The 23667-nt window shown below is 36.5% G+C and overlaps 3 protein-coding genes across 4 annotated transcripts; all 3 read left to right on the plus strand.

Moving 5' to 3' along the window:
* The first annotated feature begins 159 nt into the window (after positions 1-159).
* LOC116292651 (CUE domain-containing protein 1) lies at positions 160-6234 on the plus strand. 2 transcript variants are annotated; one of them, XM_089032150.1, is made up of 8 exons: positions 160-997; positions 1997-2092; positions 2835-2984; positions 3060-3126; positions 3842-3906; positions 4712-4818; positions 4922-5019; positions 5099-6234. In XM_089032150.1, coding segments are annotated over exons 1-8 (1209 nt in total). In that variant the 5' UTR covers positions 160-372; the 3' UTR covers positions 5100-6234. The 2 variants fall into 2 exon arrangements, with proteins under 2 accessions (XP_088888276.1, XP_031555863.2); XM_031700003.2 differs by having other exon boundaries at positions 4922-6234.
* Positions 6235-7490: 1256 nt separating this feature from the next.
* LOC148910068 (52 kDa repressor of the inhibitor of the protein kinase-like) lies at positions 7491-11242 on the plus strand. The gene is made up of 3 exons (XM_089032502.1): positions 7491-7890; positions 8344-8403; positions 8856-11242. Exons 1-3 carry the CDS (start codon positions 7491-7493, stop codon positions 11240-11242), a joined length of 2847 nt encoding a protein of 948 aa, XP_088888628.1.
* A 7960-nt stretch (positions 11243-19202) lies between these two features.
* On the plus strand, positions 19203-23185 carry LOC116292626 (uncharacterized). The gene is made up of 2 exons (XM_089032119.1): positions 19203-19457; positions 19983-23185. Exon 2 carries the CDS (start codon positions 20320-20322, stop codon positions 21412-21414), a length of 1095 nt encoding a protein of 364 aa, XP_088888245.1. The 5' UTR covers positions 19203-19457; positions 19983-20319; the 3' UTR covers positions 21415-23185.
* Positions 23186-23667: the final 482 nt, after the last annotated feature.

Raw genomic sequence — 23667 nt, forward strand, 5'->3', positions numbered from 1 at the left:
TTTTCTTCTTTTCTTTTTTTCTTTATTTATTTCTTTATTTAAATTCAGTATTAGATTAGGACTAATAGTACGAGACCGAGGTAGCTATTCTCATTTCTCCCCTCCCCTCCCCTCCCTTCCCCCTCTACTATATCCGACCGTAGTTGACTGGGAACAACAACTTTCTCTTCAAACGTGCCGATTTTCTGCAATGTTCAACATGTTGCTGAACTAAAAAGTTTATTTCCTCTAGAAAAGAGCCATATTGGGCCGTAAATTTCACACCAATTCTTAATTTATGTAACTTAATCTGTTCTTAGGGCTTCTCAAAGATTCCTGAGATTTTAATTTCAAAGTTTTGGTCGATAAAAAAAGCGGAAACCAAAGGAAAACATGGCGGCGTTTGCTCCTGCTTTTGGTCAAAGCCTTCGTTCAAGACCTCCTCGGAACCCAAACAATCAGTCTAACGACTCTCCAAGACAACTGGAATTCGGTAAAGCAATGAAGGACTTCAAAACCATGTTTCCTGACTTAGATGATGAGGTTATTGAGGCCGTATTGAGAGCGAATAACGGCTTGGTTGACGCGACTATCGACCAGTTGCTTTCTATGGGCGCCGGAGATGACAGCAAAACAACCGAAGGATTCCCTTATTTACCTTCATATACTGACTCAGGCCCAAAAGAACCTCCCCCAGCTTATTCTCCGAGAGAAGAAGAGTCTGAAAGTAGTGATTTTGAGTCAAGGCCTTTGCCGGCGAGGCCGTATTCAAACTGGAATCCTCCTCTCCTCGGGAATCTTCCTGATGATTTCCTTCGCCTCAAGCATGTTAATCCTGCTTCAAGACCAACCGCAAGAATAGAATCATCTCCAAACTCAACTACCTTTATTGACAGACGTGTCGATAGAGAATATGAACAGTTTTTGGAGGACGAAAAGCTTGCAAAGTTCTTACAAAATGAAGAGTTTGTACGAGAACTCAAACATGATAGAGATTTTATGATGTCTCTAGAAAGAGGTGGGTTCTAAAATTATTTTAATGCCGAATAATATCGTAATGCTAAATACTGTCCTCGAAACGATACTTTAGAAATTGGATTTTTGATTTTAGATTATTGTTTTGTAAGATCCGATCTTCATTTTATTACCTCAAAGCGTGATTTCTCTAATACAGTATTTGTATTTGTTAGTTCAAGTATTTAAAGATCGACGTCATACGTCATACCTGAGATGTATTATTTTTAGAATCGTACCAGATCAAGTTTCGATTTGGCGAAAGATTATATAACAGTATTTATATTTTTGTTTAATGAAAAATGCATATATTGAGGATCTTAGTAACAAATCTAGATCTGATCTGTTTCTAGTCGCATTTTGTTAATTAAAGCTGTTAATTGAGATAATATACAACCGGACTTTAGTATTTCTAAGATTTTAAACACATTAGAGACTTCGCTGTTTCCAATTCATTGTTGGATAGGATTTGAGAAATAGTCACCTTCACAGCTCCCTGTGCCATCTTGAAAGGGAGCTGTTCCTATGAATTGAAGCAAGAGGAGCTACAGTATGCAATGATAGAGACCTTTCTTAACACCTAGGACAATATAGGTCAAGTCTCTATCATTGCAAGCTCATCATTAATCTCACTTCAATACAAAGGCATGGATACCTTTCAAGCTGGTGCAGGGAACTGTGAAGGGGAATATGCAACCCCTTCAAGGAATCAAGGGTTGCTTAGCCGTAGTGCACTCACTTCCTACCTCTTGGGACTTAGGTTCAATTCCTGAACTCACCATCCCATGTGAGAAGTGTGAGAAGAGTTTGTTAGGTCTTCTCTTGATCACGATTTGATGTTTTTCTCTGGTTCTCAAAAAAAAACAAGCTCAATTTTAATTTGATCTGTGATTTAGCTGTGCCCTTTTTTTGACCAGCCCAAAAGTTGTTTCATAGTATATAATAAAATTTGAAGGTTAGTTTTTGATTGACAACAGTAAAATGATCTGCTTTGTTTGAACAGATAAGCAAAGAAGTATGTTGCTCAATACCAACAAGGATGATGTAACTGATACTCCAATTGCTTCTGCTTCTTCAAATAAACCATCATTTGATTCTGGTAAGGCTTTTGATGGCGGCTCAATCATAGTAGTGCTGGACCATTTCTAAGATAGCAAACATGGTGCATTATGGTCTAGCTTGGGTACAAACATCTTTTGTTTAAATTGCCATATATGGTGTTTGTATCCAAGCTAGACTAGAATGCACCGTTTTTATTGAACTTGGAAAAGTCTCATTTGATAGTATAGCCACTATGTCAGTTGACTTGAATTTTGTTTCTTCTCTCATATCAACCATGTCTCTTGTTTTTTATTATCATGGGAAAGGATCCATACCACCTCGCTGTCATGTTTTGGGGCCATAGTCCTTTGTCTAACCATGATGGGTCCCATTAACCTAGTGTTGCTATGGAATCTAGAAACAGTGACACCAATGAGTGCTTGTTACCTATAAGTTCTTGGGATATCCAGTCTTTATTTCTCCACAAAACCTTACAGACAAAATTGCAATTCAGTGAGTAAGGTAGTTGCATTCTGATCAGCCCAGAGGGTGTTTATCCATAACATTCTTTATTTTGTATCCCCTATTGTGATAAGTTGTTTGGGGGGGGGGGGGGGTGGAAATCTTCAATTTTTTATTTTTTATTCAAAAAATATAATAAAATAAGAGGTTGGTAAAGAATATTAAATTACTCATTTGTTAGTGGTAAAGAAGCCTGGTGATGCAGGAACACTCATGTTTATTTTTTGTGATAATTTTTTTTGTAAGTATCTTACATATCATACTCTTTATCAACACAGAAGTACATTCAAGCACTCCAAGCAGAAGTGATCCAGCAGATCTGTCTCATCTTGGAGCAGTTGGAGGAGGAGGAGGACACATCAGCAGTAGCTCTAATCAACAAAATGATGATGTTGTGTTGAGAGAAAAACTCAAACACATGGGAAAAAGTAAGAAAATAAAATCTATTTTAAAAAATGGTGTAAAGCAAACTTCTAAATGCCTGACATGTATGAATTTTTTAGACACCCGCAAAAAGTTAGACAAAATGGCAAGGATCTTTCACAGAAAGAAAACTAGTCAGAGAGCCAAGTATCCTTTTGACTTGAAATTAATGGTTTCCAATCAACAAAAACAACAAACAAAAGCAGCATAGGCAGCACCTTCTACTCAGATATTTTTAAGATCCCAAGCGTCAGTCCAGCTACAAAAACCATGACCTTCTGCACAACAGACAGGTGCCAAACCAACTGATCCAACTGGGTGTCAGGTTAATCGATCCAAGGAGAATATGTCGATGGCTGTCATTGTTTGTTGATAAAAAAGAGACTAATGAAAAATCTACCTCAGGGATCCCAAGATTATTATGCCCATGATAGATTGTTACATTGGTGGCCTTGTTAGTTGTCAAGTTCAAGTACAGATGCAGGGAGAGGGAAGTCTCTGGGAATGCAAATTATAAAGGTTAAGAAACTCCTTGCAAAAATGTGTCCCTTGGTTGCATTTGCCACCCCCCCCCCCCCCCCCCCCCCCCCCCACCTCTCATTAGTACGAGATGAGTGTTTATGGTAAGAAAATGACATTGGTACATTGGTAGTATTTTGGTCACAGACAGTACCTCTAAAAAAGTTCCTTGAATCTGCCACTGCAGCTTACTATGCAGACATCCTAAGGCTGTTGCACACCTCTTCACTCCCCTAAAGATTAATAGTAGGTAAGAGGGCCCGTTAGAGAGGCATCAATAGACCTAGCAGTTTTCATGAATATTTAAACTTCAGGATGAATGTTTCCATTAACACTATATTAGTCTCATATCTGGTGGAGCTGCATCTACTACCAACCTATTGGAGGAGTATGAAGATGACGATGACGGTATATTAGTGATTATACATATTGTGTTAATAATTGTGACCCAGACAATCAACTACACTTCCAGGTGTCTGGGTCTTTGGTTTCTGTCAATCAAATTTCAAACAGTCTGAGTTAATAATTTTGTGATTGACAGAAGGCACAAACCCAGGTCTGGTTGGAAGAAGGGTGGATAGCACTATCCAACAGATAAACCCTTATCCAGTGTATAATTCAATGCTGTTATCCAATGAATTTATTAACTGGATAAGATTTATCTGTTGGCAATAACACTATCCACTCCTCATACAACCAGAACCAGATGTCTTGGGCTGTGTAGGTGGCATTTTAAAAAAAAAATCTAAAACCAAAAAATGGTATGTTAAGTTTTCTTTTTTGAAGGTAATAAACTAGAATTTTGGCAATAGATAAACCATCCATCACTGATTCAATTGTTTCGCATTATATGTTTATGCACGGAAAGAAGCAAAATAATTAACAGAAGAAAAAGAAAATCTTGTGATTGATAGATCGATTTCGCTGATGTCATGGTAAAATTTTCTGCTCCTTATAGATTGAATAAAAGGCCAAGGGCGGATCCAGGGGGGGGGCAAAGGAAAAAAAAACGATTCTTTTTTATATTACTTTCCGTTGTGTTGACGGAAGAAACTCAATTAGCCCCCCCCCCCCTAAAATTTTGGCTAGATCCGCCCTTGAAGGCATTCCCTTACCCTTTGGATATCTCTATAGCACAACTATTTCTGTGTTCAAGTCTTGAATTTTTTTTAATATATCTTATTTTACATGTGCTATTATTTGTTCCTTTAAGATGAGCTATTAAATCATATGGCTTCTGGTCGCTTGGAGATAATGAATGGAGGAGAAACTGATGATAATGAAATGGGAAATAGGAATAGAGGTCAAGCAGCTTCAAAGGTAGAAAGTATTGCCTTAACGACAACATCCTATCCCCGTCGTTTTAGAATGAGATATTTTACATAGATTACTTTATTTATTTATTTATTTTTTGTTATCATAGGACTCCCTCGAAGCACTCGATTCACACCAAGTCAAGAAATACGACCCTATAGTATTCTACGCCGAAGACAATGAATTTCAATATAAAACAGAGAACTAGTGAATATGATTTACAACTAAAACTTTTTCCTCGTGCAAATGGCCCTAGTTTTTGCTGAATGTGTTATTGTATCTACAGGGTATGCCAAGGATAGATGTCTTCAAGTTAGGAAGTTTTGAGCCATTAAACTAGGGAATCTAAGGTTCTGTGACCCATCCATCAAGTTACAAGGTAGGAAGGTCTAGGCATGGAGCCATGGCAGGATGGGTGCCTTCATGATTACCATTGATTCTACCCTCCATCGAGTTACAGGGTAGGAAGGTCCAGGCATGGAGCCATGGCAGGATGGGTGCCTTCATGATTACCATTGATTCTACCCTCCATCAAGTGACAGAGTAGGAAGGTCCAGGCATGGAGGCATGGCAAGTTGAGTGCCTTCACGGTCTACGGTTATTCTGATTCATCCCTCTTCTCAAGGGAATCCAGGAAGTGGAAAATGTGACAATAATAGAATGTGCTGCAAGACATACAAGTCATTATTTAGGGAAAATAGATGAAGAGGATATTAACGGATGTTGATGCAACGACGATTTTTTTCCGTAGCACTTTGCTGGGCAGAGAACCACTGTTCTTGCTGGTAATTACACAGGAATTCCAGGAAATTATTTTTAAATTTAGTGTCTACATATCTAGAATATTATTAGAGTAGACTTGCCTCAAGTCGACCTCTTTTGTCTCTCGCGGGAGCTTTTAAGCATCAGCGAAGCGAGACCTTGTCGAACGCAACGAGCGAGCGACAAAGTTAAGCAGCGGGCTTTGCGAAAAACTAGAATAAGAGTAAAACTTATCAATGTCACTTATTGCTTTTTTACTTTCGTCTTCAGAAGTTGTTATAAAATTCTTTCTAAAAGCTATGACTCATTAGCAAAAATATTGCCGATTTACAATAATAGAATCGCAGTTTACAGAATGATTTTCCATTACGGCATGCTTCCCTCAAACTTTGAAATGCAACTGGGAAAAAACATCAGAAGCTATCTAAAGACAGTCGTTAAATTCCCTTCGGTTTTTCCGCACAAAACAAAAACGAAGACATGGGTGCCATATTGGTTCGTACATGAGCAAACATGGCGTTGATGACGTCATATGATAAATTATAATTCTGAATTCTGAAATTTCTATTTTATAGAAACATCATTATTCTCTGTACAGCATGTGTAATCGTGATTTTTATTTGAATTTGTGGGTTAGAAATAAACTATTTGACAGAACGACTTGCTTGACTGAAAATATCCTCGGAATGAAATGCAAAACTCAACTTTCAAATGGCTTCTTGTATTGAAGCGCTGTGATTGGTTAATGGTTTCTCAATTTCTATTGATCCAAAGCGGTTTCCGTAATAACTGTTCTAATCAAATCACTTCCATCCTTTGTTAAAATGTTTGTTTTTTTTTCGAAGATATGTTCAATATCTTGTGTGAAAACAAATTTATCTTTACCGATGTGCTAAAGCCAACAAATAGCCTCCTTCGCAGCCGTTCTTAGGGTCGTCACGCAACGCTGCGTGACGACCCTAAACGGCTGCGAAGGAGGCTAGCCAGGTCGGCCAACAAACTTTAAGATCTAATATTCATTTAAAGCCAGAACAGCAAAGAAAGTTTCAAATTATAAATATATATTATATATTGATAATTATCTTGTATATTTTAATCTTTTATATTATCATATGACCCGTACGGCCCTGCTCGCGCGCTCTAATAAAACCATTTGAAAAAAGTCACGTGATGGGGGCCGGACGGGTTGACGTAAGCGGGCCGGAAAAACCCGTATGGCCCTGCTCGAATCCGCGCCCTTTATTTTTTAATTTCTTTTATTTTCGTGAGGGTCATATGATAAAATGCTTATTGACTGAGTTAGGTCGGGCCGTACGGGAAAATATTTGGCTCTCGGTCATTTGTACGGCAACACCTCGAGCCAAATATTTTTCCGTACGCAGTGGCGGATCCAGGGGTAGTGCGACGGGGTCCGCTGCACCCGTTTTTTTTTTCAATTTTTTTTTTTTTATTTTTTATTTTTTATTTTTTGGTTTGAATTTTTGGATATCAAGGAAAAAATATTTTGTAAATTTTTATTAAAAAGATTACAGAAGTTTTGGGTTGTATCCTGTAGTTATAGCTTGTTTTTGGCGTCGCACTGGTAGCTCGAGTACTCCAAACAGTTCGAGCCATCGCCTTTCCGGCCCGATCCCCGACCAACTGTTTGGACTACCTGTGTTGAAATACAGCGCGCATGCGTAGTCTACTTACAGTCTTGTCAGAACTGAACCACCATATTGGAATTCCCGAAAATCAAATTAATCAATGTAATCAGATGAGCAAGCGAAAATCCAACGAAAAACTTCAAGCAATCACATCATTTTTCAAGAAAAAAAGCGAAGGTAAACAAAGATTGACAATATTATTTGTATTTTCATCTTATTCATCAACAAGAATATTGTCCTGAGTAAAGCTTGCCGCCAAAAGGACTCGTGATGGCTGAGATGTTGAGCTTATTTATCAACCATCGGTATATTTGCAAACAGCACTTCGAATCTCTTCTCGTGGAGCTCACACTTAACAAGGACAATCCTGAAACTGACATTTATAATCTAAGATATCTGATAACTGTTAAAATTGTGGAGCATTTCATGACTGGAGAAACACATATACCAGGCTTGGTTCACCCAATTATTCGGCCATTTCTTGGAAGGCCGGATGAAATTGGAACCGTATTGTACGATGGCATGACGATTTCCCTACCAGGAAAAGAGGAGATAATAAATCCGCGAAATCAATTAGTGGAAGGTGGAGACGTGTTTATACGCTTCGAAGACACAGATGAGTGGGAGCCGTCAGACAATGAGTCAAGTGACTGTGATACAGAGATTTTAAGTGACAGCGAGTAAACATATACATCCGGTTATCGTTTACTTAATGACAGCTAGAGATGAAAAAACATCGTTAGTACTAGTTTTTAAACTTTGTTTTATAATCACAAAGGATGTCGTTTAGAGTGTTGTGTTAACTTTGTTGTTTTATAATAAGTTTTACATTAAGAATGCAATTGCAATTGGGGTGCTGCATAATCATTACCGTAAATGATCTATTAGACGCCTATTAAATTTTCGTATACGAAGGGTGCCGTGGGCGTTTAATAGATAAGAGGCGTTTGTTACTTTAGAGAGGGGCGTTTATTAGACAGTGGGCGTCTAATAGATCATTTACGGTACATGAATTATCTCTAGTAAATAGGTCTATTATAGAATTATACTCCCAAAGATTTTGAATTTATCATGCACACCAGCATGATTCGCTGAATTTTCACATTCAAACATTTAATTATAGATGAAGAAACAAATGCAAGTTTTAAGAAAAATGTAACGACACCATCATCAGATCAGGACAGTAAGTGCAATCCTAGACAGTGACTTGCTCCAAGTCTCTCGCGCTGCTTACTCTAGAGCGGCGCGATCACGGATGGCGAAATTACCGAACAATGAACCGTTATTCCGATTGGAAATCTCTTCGGAATAACGATAACTTTTCGGAAAAACGTCGTTCGTCGTTCGGGAGTAAAGAGCAAGAAAGACTTGGAGCAACTCTTGTGCAATCCTAACAAATTAGTTAAAAAATAATGTAACCACACACTTTGCTGTAATTATTTGGAGCACTTTGACTCTTAAATTTTAGAGTTAGCACTTAGTTAGGTATGAGCGCAATAAAGAAAAAAATGTATAATTTCCAGAGTCTACGCTTTATCAATTTGTCAGATTTAATATTTATTGTATTCAAGTGTCGTTTAAAAGTATTAAATGTCCCCATTTTGAAAGTATTTTCACATTCTATACTGTTTATAGATCCTAGTGGGGAGATTTCCATGGACGAGGAAGTCAGTAGTATTTCGTTGCCTTGTAAATCGTATGATATTGGTTTGCTCTTTGAGTCACATACTGACATTCGAAGCATCAGTAGAGACGATTTATACAACATTCTTACCAAAGAGCCTGATCCCAATGTATCGTCTTACCCGCGTACACGGCTTTGTAACACGTCATCCACTTTACGGCAGTTTCAACCGTCTTGGCTGTTAAAACACCCTTGGGTTCACTATAGTTCTCACATTGACGGTGTATTCTGTCGTGCTTGCGCAATGTTTGCTCCAGAGCAAGTAAAAGCACGTGGTGCTGGTTGCTTTGTGAATAAACCTTATAAACAATGGAATAACATATGCGAAAAGATGAACGGCCATGCAACACAAGATTACCATTTAACTTCTATGGCGAAAATGGCTGAATTTCTTTCTCGTTACAAAAACCCTTCGCAAGCAATCAACAACATCTTAGACAGCGAAGCCCAGAAAACAATTGAAAAAAATAGACGGGTAATTCAATCATTATTAAAGATTGTAATGTTGTGTGGGAAACAAGGCTTTGCACTACGTGGACACCGCGACGATAAAATATGCTGGACGGAGCAAGAAGAGGATAAACATTCAGCTGAAGGTAACTTTATTGAACTTGTTCGTTTTCGGGCAGAGACGGATCAAGTGCTCGCTAAACACCTGGAAAATGCGCCACGCAATGCGAAATATACATCGAAAACCATACAAAATCAACTAATTGAAGTTATTGGCAAGAATATCCAGAAGGATATACTGGACGAAGTAAAGGAAGCAAAGTACTACACCGTAATAGCAGATGAAGTAACGGATGTCTCAAACAGAGAGCAGATGTCACTATGCCTCCGCTATGTTTTTGATTCTGCCGTTAAGGAAGTATTTGTGGACTTCGTTGAAGTAGAAAGAATCACTGGTGAGACATTGGCAAAATCTATTTTGCAATGGCTGACAAGCAATGGTTTGTCTTTGGCCAATCTCAGAGGTCAATGCTATGATGGTGCTTTCAATATGTCAGGCGCAAAGTCAGGATGCAAATCAATTATACAAGAGAAGGCCCCTCTGGCAATTTACTTTCACTGCGCAGCTCATCGATTAAATCTTGCTGTAGTTTCTGCCTGCAAAGTTCAAGAATTCAAGAACGCAGAGTCGTATGTTGGTGAAATTGCTAGGTTCTTTGGCTACTCAGCAAAGAGGCAGCGTCTTTTGGACAGAGTTCTTGAATTAAAGAATCCACAAGGAACAAAAGCAAAGAAGCTAAAGGATGCTTGCCGAACGCGTTGGGTTCTACGCATTGATGCTTACATTGTTTTCGTAGAAATGCTTCCCGCCATCCATACAGCATTAGAGGCCATGGTGTACCCAAACCAACATGAAGAGCTCGGTACAAACTGGATGTGGGATAGCGAAACTGTGACAAAGGCAAATGGATTTTTGTTTCAAATTGAGTCATCGACATTCCTTTTATGCATCATGATTCTCCAGCAGGTCCTTTTCTTACTGAGAGAACTAACAGTTAAGCTGCAGATGCAAGCAATTGATGTTGCATATGCATACCGGCAAGTACATTCTCTTGTATCTACACTAACAACTATGAGAGAAAAGTCTGAAGCAGAGTTTAAGAAGATTTTCCAGGAGACGACAAGGCTTGGACAACATTTCTATGGAGAGGAGTTCCAGCTGGAGAAGCCTAGAATTGTGAGACGGCAGATGAATAGAAACAATCATAACGTATCTAGCTCAGAAGATTATTTCCGAGTTACATTGTATAATGAGTTCATCTCGCATGTGATTGCCGAGCTGCAGGAACGATTTGTACATAACCCTGCTCATGATGTTACACTTAGCCTACTTTTCCTTCTTCCAAGTGAATGCATCAATAAAGAAGACGATGCTGAGCTTCCAGTAAAACTTGCTGAAACGGTTAAATTCTATAATGATGATCTGCCTTATTCGCAAATGTTTCCAACAGAGTATAAGATGTGGATTCGAAAGTGGAAACAGCAATCAAACGGCAATCCTTCTAAGGTTCCAAATAAATTGGCTGATGCCTTTCAATCCTGTAGCAGTTTGCAGTTCCCAAATATACACATATTGCTTCAACTGGCTTTAACTCTACCCATTACTTCATGTGAAAGCGAGAGAAGTTTCAGTCAGCTGAAACTTATTAAGACTGATAGGCGTTCAACGATGTCAGGGAATAGGCTATCTGGTTTGGCCCTGATGAAAGCTCATCAAAGTCTTTGCAACAAACTAGCTTATGATGACAATAAAATGGTAGAGCTGGTAAAAGCTTTCGAGCAATTCCATCCCCGAAAGATGAGGTTGTCCTTTGTTTTGGGCGATTGAATAAGGTAAGGGCTACCTGAAAATTATCATTTATGGTAACGGTGTTACCCTGTCTAATAAAGTTGTTATTATTATTATTATTATTATTATTATTATTATTATTATTATTATTATTATTAAGACAAATTTTATAATTTTTATTCAAACTAACAGCGCTTATATAGTAGGTAAAAGCAACGAAACAATTAATACTTTGACATCATATGACGTCAATATGACGTCATAGCAATCTATTCCCCGATCTGGACCCCGTTTTGAAAAACCCTGGATCCGCCACTGGTACGGCCCTCGCACTCAGTCAATAAGTACATAGAAATCTATTGTATAGAAGATATTGAGGAACATCTTGAAAACCACATGTCGCATCCTCCTGAAATATTTTGTATTATGAGTTCTTTTTGTTACTTTATCCTAAGAAACTCTAAGTAGGAGGTGACGAATGAAATGAGGAACTAAATATCTGAGACGATGGGCAAATGAAATCTGAGTGTATTGAAGAGTAGATGGTGAGTGATAATAATACGAGCTCTAAACATTCTGCCAAATCATTAACGATTGTTTCTTTTAAGTCAATGCGAAAAAAGAATTCGACCAAATAGAATTTAAAATAATTGATTGTTTGTGGGAATCCTTCAGAGGAGGGAGCGATTGCGCAGGTGAAACGAAAGAACTAGATTTTCTATTTTATTCAGCTTGAAATCGGATGATGAAAAACATCTCGTGCTACTCTGAATACACCAAAAGTAAGGTAAAAAACGTTTTTGTTATTACGGAAATTCATGAAAAAGTCCAAATATTTCTATTTTAATTCACGATTAGTTAAGGAGCAGGGAAATTATTTAAAATGCATGTCCCAGTTCTGTAATTTTTCTTCTTAAAATATGCTAAATATTTCCAGGGAACGAAAATGATTATCGCTTCTAAACATTCGGGAGGAGAATAACGAGTATTATAGATAAGACTGATTACGAACTCTACTGATCATAACAAAACAGAGAAGGAATCTCGCAAAATAAAGCTAAAATTCTCAAACTTCCAAGACAAAATTTGATGTAGGGTGTTGAAGCAATTATTGTGTAATTATCGTCAAAATTCATTGAAATTTCATCAACCTTTGAAAGCTGCGCTTTTGTCGGCGTATGAATTACAGAATCCAGGTTATTTCAGGAGACCTCTGTAAGCTAGCCTGCTGTCATTTTATCTCGTGTCTTCTTCCTTCCTTCAAAATGGTGTGTATTGAATTACACTTTAGTACTAGCTTTATTTTTTTTCTTTTTTTTATATTCGGTATAAGTTTTTTTTCTTAGGGGAACCACTATTCACTCAATCATATAATTTTGAGTGAATTATACGTTTCTAGCCGACTTATTTTTTTCTTTAAAGTAGCACTGTTTTTCTTCCTCTTTCCTGATAACAAATTTCTATTTCTATTCCCACTGTTCCCGTCATTTCTGATAAGTGCATCAGCAAAACTTCGTTTTCGATAACCTCACGGAATCATTGCTATCCAGCTAGAAATCAGTCAAATCAATATTGCTATAGATTCACTGCGAATGAGTGACCATCCCCCTCTGAGAGTAAATCCTCTTACTCTGACTTGATAACGATAATATTACAAGGTACTCAACATCATTTTGATAGATCACTTTTTGACGAACTTAGGGGGATAAATGAAAAAATCACAATTCTTTTATATGTTGCTGGGATCAATTGAGTACTTAACAATCGTATCACTTGAGAGCCACGAGAGCAGGGTAAAACCATTAGTGCCAAGTGTAATTTGTGAAAAGGGGTTAAATTAAAAATGTAGTTCAACTTTACGATCAATTGAGAATTAAATCAAAAACGCGCCAGTTTAGAGAAAAAATAAATAATTGCTCTAAAATTAGGTGTCCATAAAAAAGCATTTGTTTTATCGCAGACTACAAGTAGGAAAAAAAAAGATATTTTTATTATATTAATATATGGAACGATCTGCCAGAACATTTAGTTCGTCGTAATTATCTTATTAAATTCAAGAAAGGTCTTAGAGATTATAGGTTGCGTTAATAGCTCTTTTTTGATGGCTTGTAGAATCCTGGAAGTTGTTTTGATCTCTTGTTTTCTGGTTTGATGTCGTGAAAATAGTCAAATACAATAGTTTGAGGACTTATTTTGATATGTTTTGACTTAGCATCCGCTAGTTGCCCCCCAGCAAACCGCTTGTTTGCCCCCCTGTCAACTCCAAAAAGTCATGTGATTGATAGTAAGCAATTTGTTCAAGGAGAACTAGTAAATTTTTATCCTACTCATTTTCTTTCTTCGTCATTAGTATTACATTATTTCCATATTTTTAGTTCCAATAACTTGTAATGATTTTATAATATATTTATACTGTATAGTTTCTTAATCTTTTTTATAATTTGTAATTTTTTTTCTTTTCTACCAGAGATTTCATTGTTATTACAGAATTTTAGATTGACTTTTTTTCCTCCCCGCAAACGGCAAATGTGACCACGTTTTCATAGTTTTCCTGTATTTTACTTTACCTTTCACAAACCTTCTCATCAAGCGCAAATATTCTTTTGTTTTTCTACTACTTGGACTCAGCAATTAAAAAAATTTTTTACTGGTCTTGCCGTGAACGTAAATCTAAAACTCTCTATTAGTTAGTGGGGGCTGCCGTATATGAGGATTCAGTTCAGCCCTGGCAGCACCCTTTTTGCAACTTTTTTCCATTATTATTTGTTTGCAAATAAATTAGTTATTATATTTTCCAATTTTCCGCAGCGCATGCAAAAGAAAGTTTAAATTCTGGAAATTGTTTAAGCTATGTACAAACCAACCTATCAATTCTAATAGACGTCACACATAAGTCACTTCCGAATGAAAGAAAATTTAAAATGAAAAAATTAATCAGTGAATGAAATGTTTTTCAGCTATTTTTATTCATGATTAAAAATTAAAAAAATAATAATATCAAAGCTTAGCCTAATGGATTACCACACGCTGACCTAATAGTCAAGTCAACGCGAGCTTCCTTTAGCTCAGTACCGCTATTGATCAGTCACTTTCTTCGGGTTTGATTGGAATTTTCACCTGTTCTATCATGCCCGGTCACTTTGTAATCATAGAAAATTAAAAAATAGGCTATTTCCAAAGAGGATTTCATATTGTTCTAAAAAAATACTACATTTAGTGATTGTGAATCAGTGGAGTTAATATATTTTTGAGTATAAAACCAATGCAAATTCAAAAAAGTGTCTACATATTTTACCAGTTACCATTTAATATTCAATACGTCTTGCTTGTAAATATAGAATACTTTTCTTTACTTTTGTCTTTAACATTTCAACCTGTTCAATTTATTAAATTTGAAAATTACTCACAAGTCATAAAGTAAATATTCATAAAGTGAAAAAAATTCTAAAATAACTGTTTATTGTCATAGTTGCCCACTTTAGTTGAACCTGAAAACAATGATTGAAAAATTTAGGCAGTACGGTTTTTCACCATTCAATTGTTCCCTCATATTTTTCATTTCACTTTGTACATATTACAACATTCCGACTCGGTATTTGAGAAACTCTTAGTTTTAAAATTACGATTTTTTTCCGTAATAAGTTGTTCGCCTGATAGTATGTATGATAGCAGATTTTCGTTCACTAATGTAATTGGTAATTCGGATTGACTAATTTACGTACCAAAAGGGTTTGAAAAGCCTAGTAAATTACCAGCCGACACAATCATACCAAGATCAATCAATCAAAAAAACTAATAAAAAATTTGAAAGACTCTTTATGTTTACAATATCCAGCTTCCTCGATTAAAAATTGTTCTGCAATTCGTGTTCAATTCGGAATAATTTGCAAACTTGGCTTGAATGAAATAAAATTAATATTTTTTTAATGATATAAGGGTATTAAACAGTGTTGTCTTCCAAAGCTTTTTCTTTATTAGTTACTTGTGACTTATCTATATTAACTTGAATTTCCTAACTGAAGTACAGTCATCTGCTTCACGAGATTTTGGCCCCCTGCTGGGAAATGACCGATTACCTCGCCCTAGTCTTACTATAATTCCCAGATTATTCAAGCGTCTTATTTTCTCGGCTCTTCGCTTTTTTCTTCAACACTTAGTTCCAATTCTGCACGTGATTTGATCAGCTAAAGGGTAGGTTGGTAAGCTTAGTGTTAAAATTAACTTAAGGATTTTTATTAGTATCATCATATATAAACGATACTCACTCGACCCGCGGTAATGATCCATAGATGGGGTCTACTGTTGAGAAATAGAGCGAAGACACTTGAATGAACATTGGTCAATTTATTGAGCAAAGGCTCTAAAGACTTAAGCAATAGGAAATACTAAAGGGCTCGATTTGTTATTCCTATACGTTTATCCAATCCAATTCAAGTACGTAAGACCACGTCCATCCAATCCATCTCACGTACATTCTTTTTCCTTTAGTTTGTATACATTCTTATTTCATACGTTCTTATAAGCTATAATTCAGGTCGATTCTAAGGCTCAGGTCAAACGTCGAACTTCACATGAGCCGAATCTAATGATATCAAAGAAGACCGCCTTGTTGTCTATTGTTTAAATTAGGTTTGGCTCATGTGAAGTTCGACGTTTGACCTCAGCCTTAGAATGGACCTTATTCGGCCTGTACGTTCATCCAATCCAATTCAGGTACATTCTTATTCCTGTACGTTCATCCAATCTAATTCAGATACATTCTTATTCCTGTACGTTCATCCAATCTAATTCAGGTACATTCTTATTCCTGTACGTTCATCCAATCTAATTCAGGTACATTCTTATTCCTGTACGTTCATTTCCCAAAAAAATTAAATATATATACTATAAATAGATTTTTATAGATTTTAAATTTTTACTTTGATTTTTTTTTTTGACTTTGAATTTTTAATTTGATAATTTGATCGGTTATATCCAATCTCGTACCCAGAGCCTGCGTTTCTTCAGGCTTTTGGGTTATCTCTCACTTTCCGAAAATTGCGCATGCGTCAAAATATGGGTTATGCTTGAGCCCTTGTTCTTCGCCGCAGGCCATAAGAAACGCATGCTCTTGGTACGAGATTGAACGCGAGGCTAGTCAGTCTCTAGTCATTGCAGAGAACTGGTCCCATATTTCGATGGGGCGGTATATACGTCAAACCTTTATAAGGTTCCATAAATATGCCAACGCTTATATCTTAATTTCCGGCGAAACTTCTATCAATCTACCTATTTAAAAAAACAGAAATTAACGTTTAAATGTGGTTTTTCTATTTCGTAATTTTAGCATGTCATTGTCCCAAATAGACTTTTAATTCGTTTCTTGCAGTAATTTCCTCTACATTTTCCTTCTCCGCCTTGTCCACTTTAGCCGCAGTATCAATTAATTAATATGAAAACAGAGATCTTCAAACCGTAAGGTTTTCACATCACAGACTGTATATTTTCTAATCTGAAGTCATAAAATTGAAGGTACATAGTTTTGTATTTATTTTATTTTTATTTATTTTATATTCTTCTCGATACCGAATGTGGTGCTAGCTAATGTATTGAGATGCCAAAATTTTAAATTTCGGAATGCCCAAACTATGTAGAAATCGAATTTCGGCATTTCTTATCTCGAAAACGGCAGGGCCCATTGTGTTTTGTAGATGGAGGGGGGATTGGCACTGTCACTCCGTCCAATTCAATCCGCATGCAACGAGGGCTCGTAAATTTGATGGTGATTTTTATCTATCTTAATCGGGTACTGCTTGAAAGATCCTAGTCGTATATTTGTTAAAGAAGAAGTCTCTCTCCGATATGAATGAACTGTGAACAACACTTCCAATCATCACCCGGTATAGACTTTATTCCGAGTCCAGTCGAGAATTAAGATAAGCTAAGAATATTGATATTACTTTCAGTGACGGTATCTTATAGATAGAAGATATAGAATAGTCATAATATAGATTTATATATAGAATCATATATCAGTGTTATATTCCCCGACTAGATAGACATCACTCAGATCACAAAGCTCGCCGCTGAACACTATTTGTAACAGACATGCGAAATAAGTTTTCACTCACTATATTTTGAATGAGGATCTCATCTGGTCTTTGGCTTCAGAATATCGATCTACTTGAAGGTTTATAAGATATTTCCAGCTGGACTTAGGAAGCAAATAGAAGTTATTAACCAATCCGAAGTCCAATAAAAGCAAATATCAAATAACTTCCGATGCCGAGGGTAGAAAAATTATGTTAGACCGAGTATTACTAGATTATTTAGTGTTTTGTCTTTGGGTTATTTTCGAAAACTCTCTTGATTATTCTTCTCTTCAAAAAAGCAAGCCGCCGTCATTCTCGTATCTCTTGTAGCCTGCGCAATCTCGTACTTAGAGCCCTTATTTCTTACTGCGCATGCTCGAAGAAAGATTGGTTTTAACGAATCAGTGGCTCTTAATTATGCGCATGTTCAAATCGTTATTCCTAAGGCAGGAGTTTTCTTAACTGCGCATGTCCACACCGTAATATGTTTATGAATCAGGTAGTGTGCGATACGGGTTCCCAAAGCACGATAGGTAAAAACTGGAGTTTGCTCAGTCATTTTTCAACAGCTTTCTTATAGATTTGAATAGTATTCAAAACCAAATCCAGCAAAGCTTAAAAGGCGAATACAGTGTACAAAAACATATATTTCTACAGAAAGCAATCAATTCATTGGATTCAAGATGAGAAAAGCATGTAGGATGACCAGTTTTTGTTGATAGCAATCTATGAAGGAGATTTTTGATAATTGTCATAAAGCTTAGCTGATTACCACAGATCAAAATTTACGCTAAATTATAACGCTGTAAGATAAAGCAAAAAGTGTGAGCCGTGTGGGCTAGATTATCGAATTCCCTACCGCCAACTCATCTTATTACGAGACATTGATCCAGAGAGGAGAATGCAGGCATCGAAAAACGAAAAACATTCCGGATGAATTATCGCGCTGTTACTAGATCTCATTAAAGTTAGTAATTCAAGAGTAAATGGCTTCGAAATATATCTTTTGCATGATTTCCATTTTTCATAGTTATATATATATATATATATATCAATATATCCTTCCTTGTTGTTAAATAAGATCTCAAAATCTAAAGGTTTTCTATATATTGTTTTATCAATATGATATCTCACTTTAGATCTAAAAAAACTCGAAAGTGGGTTGAAGGTTTCTTTGCACTTAGCCTCTTAAATGGTGCTTCCCTCGCCTAAGTTTGTATTTTAAAAACTAACTTCACATATATAGGAAATGGAAACGGCTTTCATAAAACTGCTATTACACTAACTGTCCTCGTTATGTAAACAAATTACGGACTATGGTGGTAAATTTAGATGGCATCGAACAGAGGATATAAATACGAAAATGTCATACTAATAGCACATTTAAATAACAAAACTGTTCATATTCTTAGCTTATTTATCATTGTATTCTTTCGTTTAAAAAGATGCTCGTATATAAATTAATCTAAAAGTAGGTTTTAACTTCGTAATCATAGATCAGTTCATTTTCTAATTCAATAAAAACGTTTTGTCTTTGTCATTCGTATTCTTAATGTGCTTTTTTTTCTTCTTCTTCTTCTTGTTGTTGTTTTTTTTTTTTTTTTTTTTCTTTTTCTTTATTGTTTTATTATCGCCGGCCCGGAATTTTCTACATAACGTATAATTTAATTTTCAGAGCAAATTGTTCAACATTCCGGCCTTTCAAGAACGGTTAGCCTATTATTCTATCTTTTTTTTTTAAAAAACAATAACGAACAAAATTTCCTATGCCTTTTAACTTTTCTTGTGCATTTAAGAAATACATCATCTTAACGTCATTAAGCTAGAGCAATAAGTTTTTTAATTGGTTTTGTTTGCAAAATAACGTCTCTCAAGAGCTACCTATTGGACAAGGCTAACGTGTTTGTGACTGTTTTTCAGTTATTTTAGGAAAAGGTCGAAATCCTAAACTGCCGCCTTCAAGACAGCTAGCGAGAGAGATGAATTGATAGCTCAATATATATTTGCCTGGGGTCATTTGTATTTGTTTCCGACGTGACATTCAGGAGAGTTCCGACAGAAAAAAGCTGTCAAACGAGCAAGATTTAAGCTAGTGACAAGCAAGCAAGGAGCCACATCAGAGAGGAAAGTCCACCGTGAAAAAGACGGAATAGACAGCTTGCTATTAACAACGCTTTACGCACGTAAGTTTAACTTCTCGTATTTACTAACTCAATAAATCCGAACAGCTCCATTTCATAAATTATTAAATTCAAGTGAAAATTAGACGAAGAAAAAGCTTTTAAAGATTTTGTGTAAAGTGAATATTGTGTCGAAAACTGACAGGTTCTATTCTTATCGTTTCGTCACCTTCCTAGCTCTTATGGAAAACTTATTAGGAAAGTACATTCATAGTAAGGCATAAAAAGTATAGCTTAATCATAAGGTCGTAAATTCCGAATTTCACCTTATTTTTGTTTTTGAACGTTTTATAAACCACAAGTTATGCTGCATGTGAGTCAATTAGGTATCCCAAGTACTTATTAATTCCCAAACACTTTAAATAAAAATGAGCTCGACTCTTAAGATTTTGAAAATCTTTTCAACTGTCCATTAAGTTCTTTGGCTTATCAAACCGGCGTAGTAGCTGTAAATCGAGATTTGTCATATATTTACTTATTTAATCATTTGATGTACTTATTCATAAATTTTCGATTCAATATTTTCAGTTTGATCAAGGAGTTGTCAGTCTAGTTCTGCTTGTCTAGAAAAAAAAGCAACGTGAAGAAGTATGCGAAGATTGTTCGCAGCACTTCAAAACCGGCCTAACTCGCTCGAATTGCAATTCTATGTGTACTATACGTCGTGAGAGAAAATACAGATGAAGAAAACGAGTCGACTGTCATAAAAAGCAGTCATTTATTTTCTCTCAAAAAGAGGACGAGGAATTTTAGAGGCAATACGAAACAAAAAAAAACATCAAAGAAAGATTTATCAGAAGTCTTAAACCGTTGGGATAAATTATACATTGTCATTTTTGTTTGGAAATTAGGAACTGAAAAAGTTATGGCAAATAATTCAACTACGGCAAAACAAGGCGATATTACACCATATCTATACACAGAACTCGTCTCTGCTATCTATCTATCGATCGCATCGCCGATCACGGTAGGCGCAAATGGGCTACTTCTGGCATCCATTTGGAAAGACCCTTTGAAATGTTTTCGAACCCCGATTACTTATTTCATCATTGGGCTAGCGATGGTTGATCTTCTCACTGGTTTAGCGGTAGAACCCTTCTTTGCTGCTTGCTATTTTCTGCACTTTACAAAAGGAATAACCTATGCTGGTCCCGAATGCAAAGAGATGTCGAAAATAGCTGGAATTATCTCTACGATTGGACTGAGCACATCGTTTTTGATCGTCTTAGCTTTGTCATGCTCTCAATTCATTGCTATCAACATTCCTCACAAATACAAGGTTTTTATCACTACGAAGCGTGTGTTACTCTGCGTGATAATCTCAGTGGTGTATTTCACATGCTTCAGTCTGATCCAGTTGAGTGCCAACATCCCTAAAGCAGTATTCTATCAGATTGATCTCTACCTCCATGCTACTCTTATCCCCCTTCTGCTCCTGATTTCGCACGCCTTCGTCTTGCGCTCTTTACTTAGCTATGCCAAGAAGTCCCAGAACATCGGAAACAATGGAAGCACCTTTCACGGGCCTAAGATGAACGGCTACAATGTCAACAAGGAAGAAAAGAACCCAGTTCTACCCAAAAAAAATAAGAGTTTGATGAAGAAAAATAATGCTGAAAAAGTCCGATTCAATCAAAGGCAACTCACCATCGTGACCCTATTGTTGTCGGCCGTCTTACTCCTTTGTTCTCTCCCACACACCATTGTCTTCTATTTGTTTTTGTACAAGAAAATTGAGACGTTCGAAGAAGATCTCGCCATCAACATTGCCCTACGCATCAGCGATGATATCCTCTTTCTGAAGGTACTTCTCGATCCTTTTATATATTGCTGGAGACTGCCAAAGTATAGGAAGGCTTTACAGAACACTTTGCTATGCCTTAGACGACAAGCCAGAGGTTCCGAAACACAGGAAATGACTGATCAGAGAAACGAAACATTTACCGTAAATGTCAAATAAATACAGGATAATTGCGCGAAATATTGCAACGAATGCAGTCTGGGAAAGAAGAGAAAACAGCCAAGTTGAATGCATAGTAATCGTGAGTTTAAATGGCGCAAGTATATCTGTGCCGTAAATTGTGAAAAAATACAGAATAATTGCAAGAAATATTGCAAAGAATGGAGTCAGAGTATAAGATTTTTTATGTACTATCTGAACGCAAAGAAAACAAGAAAATCAGAGCAAGAAACTACGAAAAGTTTCGAGTTTTTATCATGTCCAATGAATCAGTTATATGTGTTTAATATTCGAGAGATCGCGCGGGGACGGAAAAAACGCTCAAAAAGTTGCAACGAGAAAAAGTGTGCACCGTCGGCTATTATTGATAGCAGTTGCCTTTCAAAATAAAAGGAACTACCGACGTTCAATATAGGTAATTTAACCTTAATGCAGTTTTCTAACACAAAAACCGATGATTGTATGATATTTAGTGTATGTCATAGCAACAAAATCACTATTATTTATATTGTATTGGTCATCAAGACTCATCATGTATATCACATGAACATTTGATACGAAATTCGGACGAAAAATTCGTATCAAACACTTGTAATTGTCCTACCAACATGTTCATCTTCAACAGAGAAGTGATGACAATGGTCATCATTGACGCATGCGCGGAGATGACGTCATTCTAGAGCTATATCCCACATGGGTTAATCAATGCTTTTGCATAGCGTTAGTAAGTTTGTGTGAGTTAGTAGTCGTTTAGGGTTTCTTAAGAAAATAGGTGGGTGTACAATGACAAATTTTGTTTTGATTGATTGTTATTTAAATTGCCAACCAAAAATCTATTGGAAAATCCAATAAAGCAAAACGACAAAACCTATCTTAAAAATGGTTGGCACATTAAAATCACACGAGACATTGTTTATCAACACTGCGTCCACTTTTAAGTTCAGCAAAAAGACCTGATAACCATATTGGTTGGCATAACTAAAAAAGAACATATAAAACCTTAGATTTAAACAATATGGCGGCCATGTCAAAAATTAAGCAAACAAACAATCGAAGACGTTGCTTAAAGATATCGAAAAGTGCTAATACGACTGAAAGAGACTCAACGACTCGCTCTAATCCCTGACATAGCCAGAACTCGCGACGAATGTCTCGCACAAGACTCAACACTCAAAGACGACTGTTGCCAACCTAATGAAAATCAAAACTGTTTCTAAGTGAATTCAGACTAACTAGCGGTTTTGATCCCTTCGTCCGAGAACGGCGCCCTGTTTGAGGCGAAAAAATGTAGAGTAATTTGCTTGTCATTTTTAACTGACGAGTACTGAAATAGAAATTGGCTTATCTGTTCCTAGTAGTTTAGTAGGCTTGATTGTTTTTTTTTAGGTTTGAAGGCGCAAGTGTGTGGCTAAGCCAGCTTAGTTTTTATTGCGCAGCACGCGAAGCCTCAGCGGATGATCCGATCTTCGAGACTTATTTCTACTTTACCGGTAATAGCTTCAATTGTACTGAGTTTTTTAACATCGATGGAATTCGATGTACTAGGTGAGTGACCGTGAAAATCTAGTTCGCGAATTCGTCTACAAAAAGGTGGAGCACTTAGTTGATTAAACTCTGGTTTGTAGGAAAACATAATTCTAAAAAACTGCAGCCGGGTTAATTTGCGCACATTGAAAATCGCAGTAAATGCCTTGAATTTAGTAGAACGAAGAACGATGCGCATTAACCACTGCGCAATGATCTCAACATAGCTGTTAATAAATAAAAAGAACTACACAAAAATAATCGACCATGTTTTGTCTACTGAAATGGAAAGATGTTACGGACATGTCTTTCGTCGATGGTACCATCTTGGCGAGATCTTTGTCTTCGTGACTGAGAGAAACTTTTTTTTCTCATCAGGGATGATTAAAAATCAAATCAAAAACATAGCTTGCATTTCCTAGATTTCATAATCAGATAGACATGCACTATATCGAGCCCGCTAGCGCTACGCTATCTAATCTCAGCGCAGCCATCACCCTTAAGCCGGGCAAAATCAACAAAAGATTAATAAGAATTAAGAGCGGTGAAATTTCACTGAAAAATGCCATTTGCAAATCGCTTTTTGTTTGGTTGTGCTTCAGTGTTTACCAGAAGTTTTCGCCTCCGCGTTTTCCGGTTTTTATTTTTCTGAAAGCTCCATTCGATCTGTGAGTTAGCCATGTCTGCTTAGATCAGTGCAGAGGTTCTTTCGGGGTTCCATGGATCTAA

Source organism: Actinia tenebrosa, unplaced genomic scaffold, assembly GCF_029948245.1.
Source record: "Actinia tenebrosa isolate PJP-AT-01 unplaced genomic scaffold, QUT_ActTen_1.0 PGA_scaffold1__47_contigs__length_23844297, whole genome shotgun sequence".
Lineage (NCBI taxonomy): Eukaryota > Metazoa > Cnidaria > Anthozoa > Actiniaria > Actiniidae > Actinia > Actinia tenebrosa.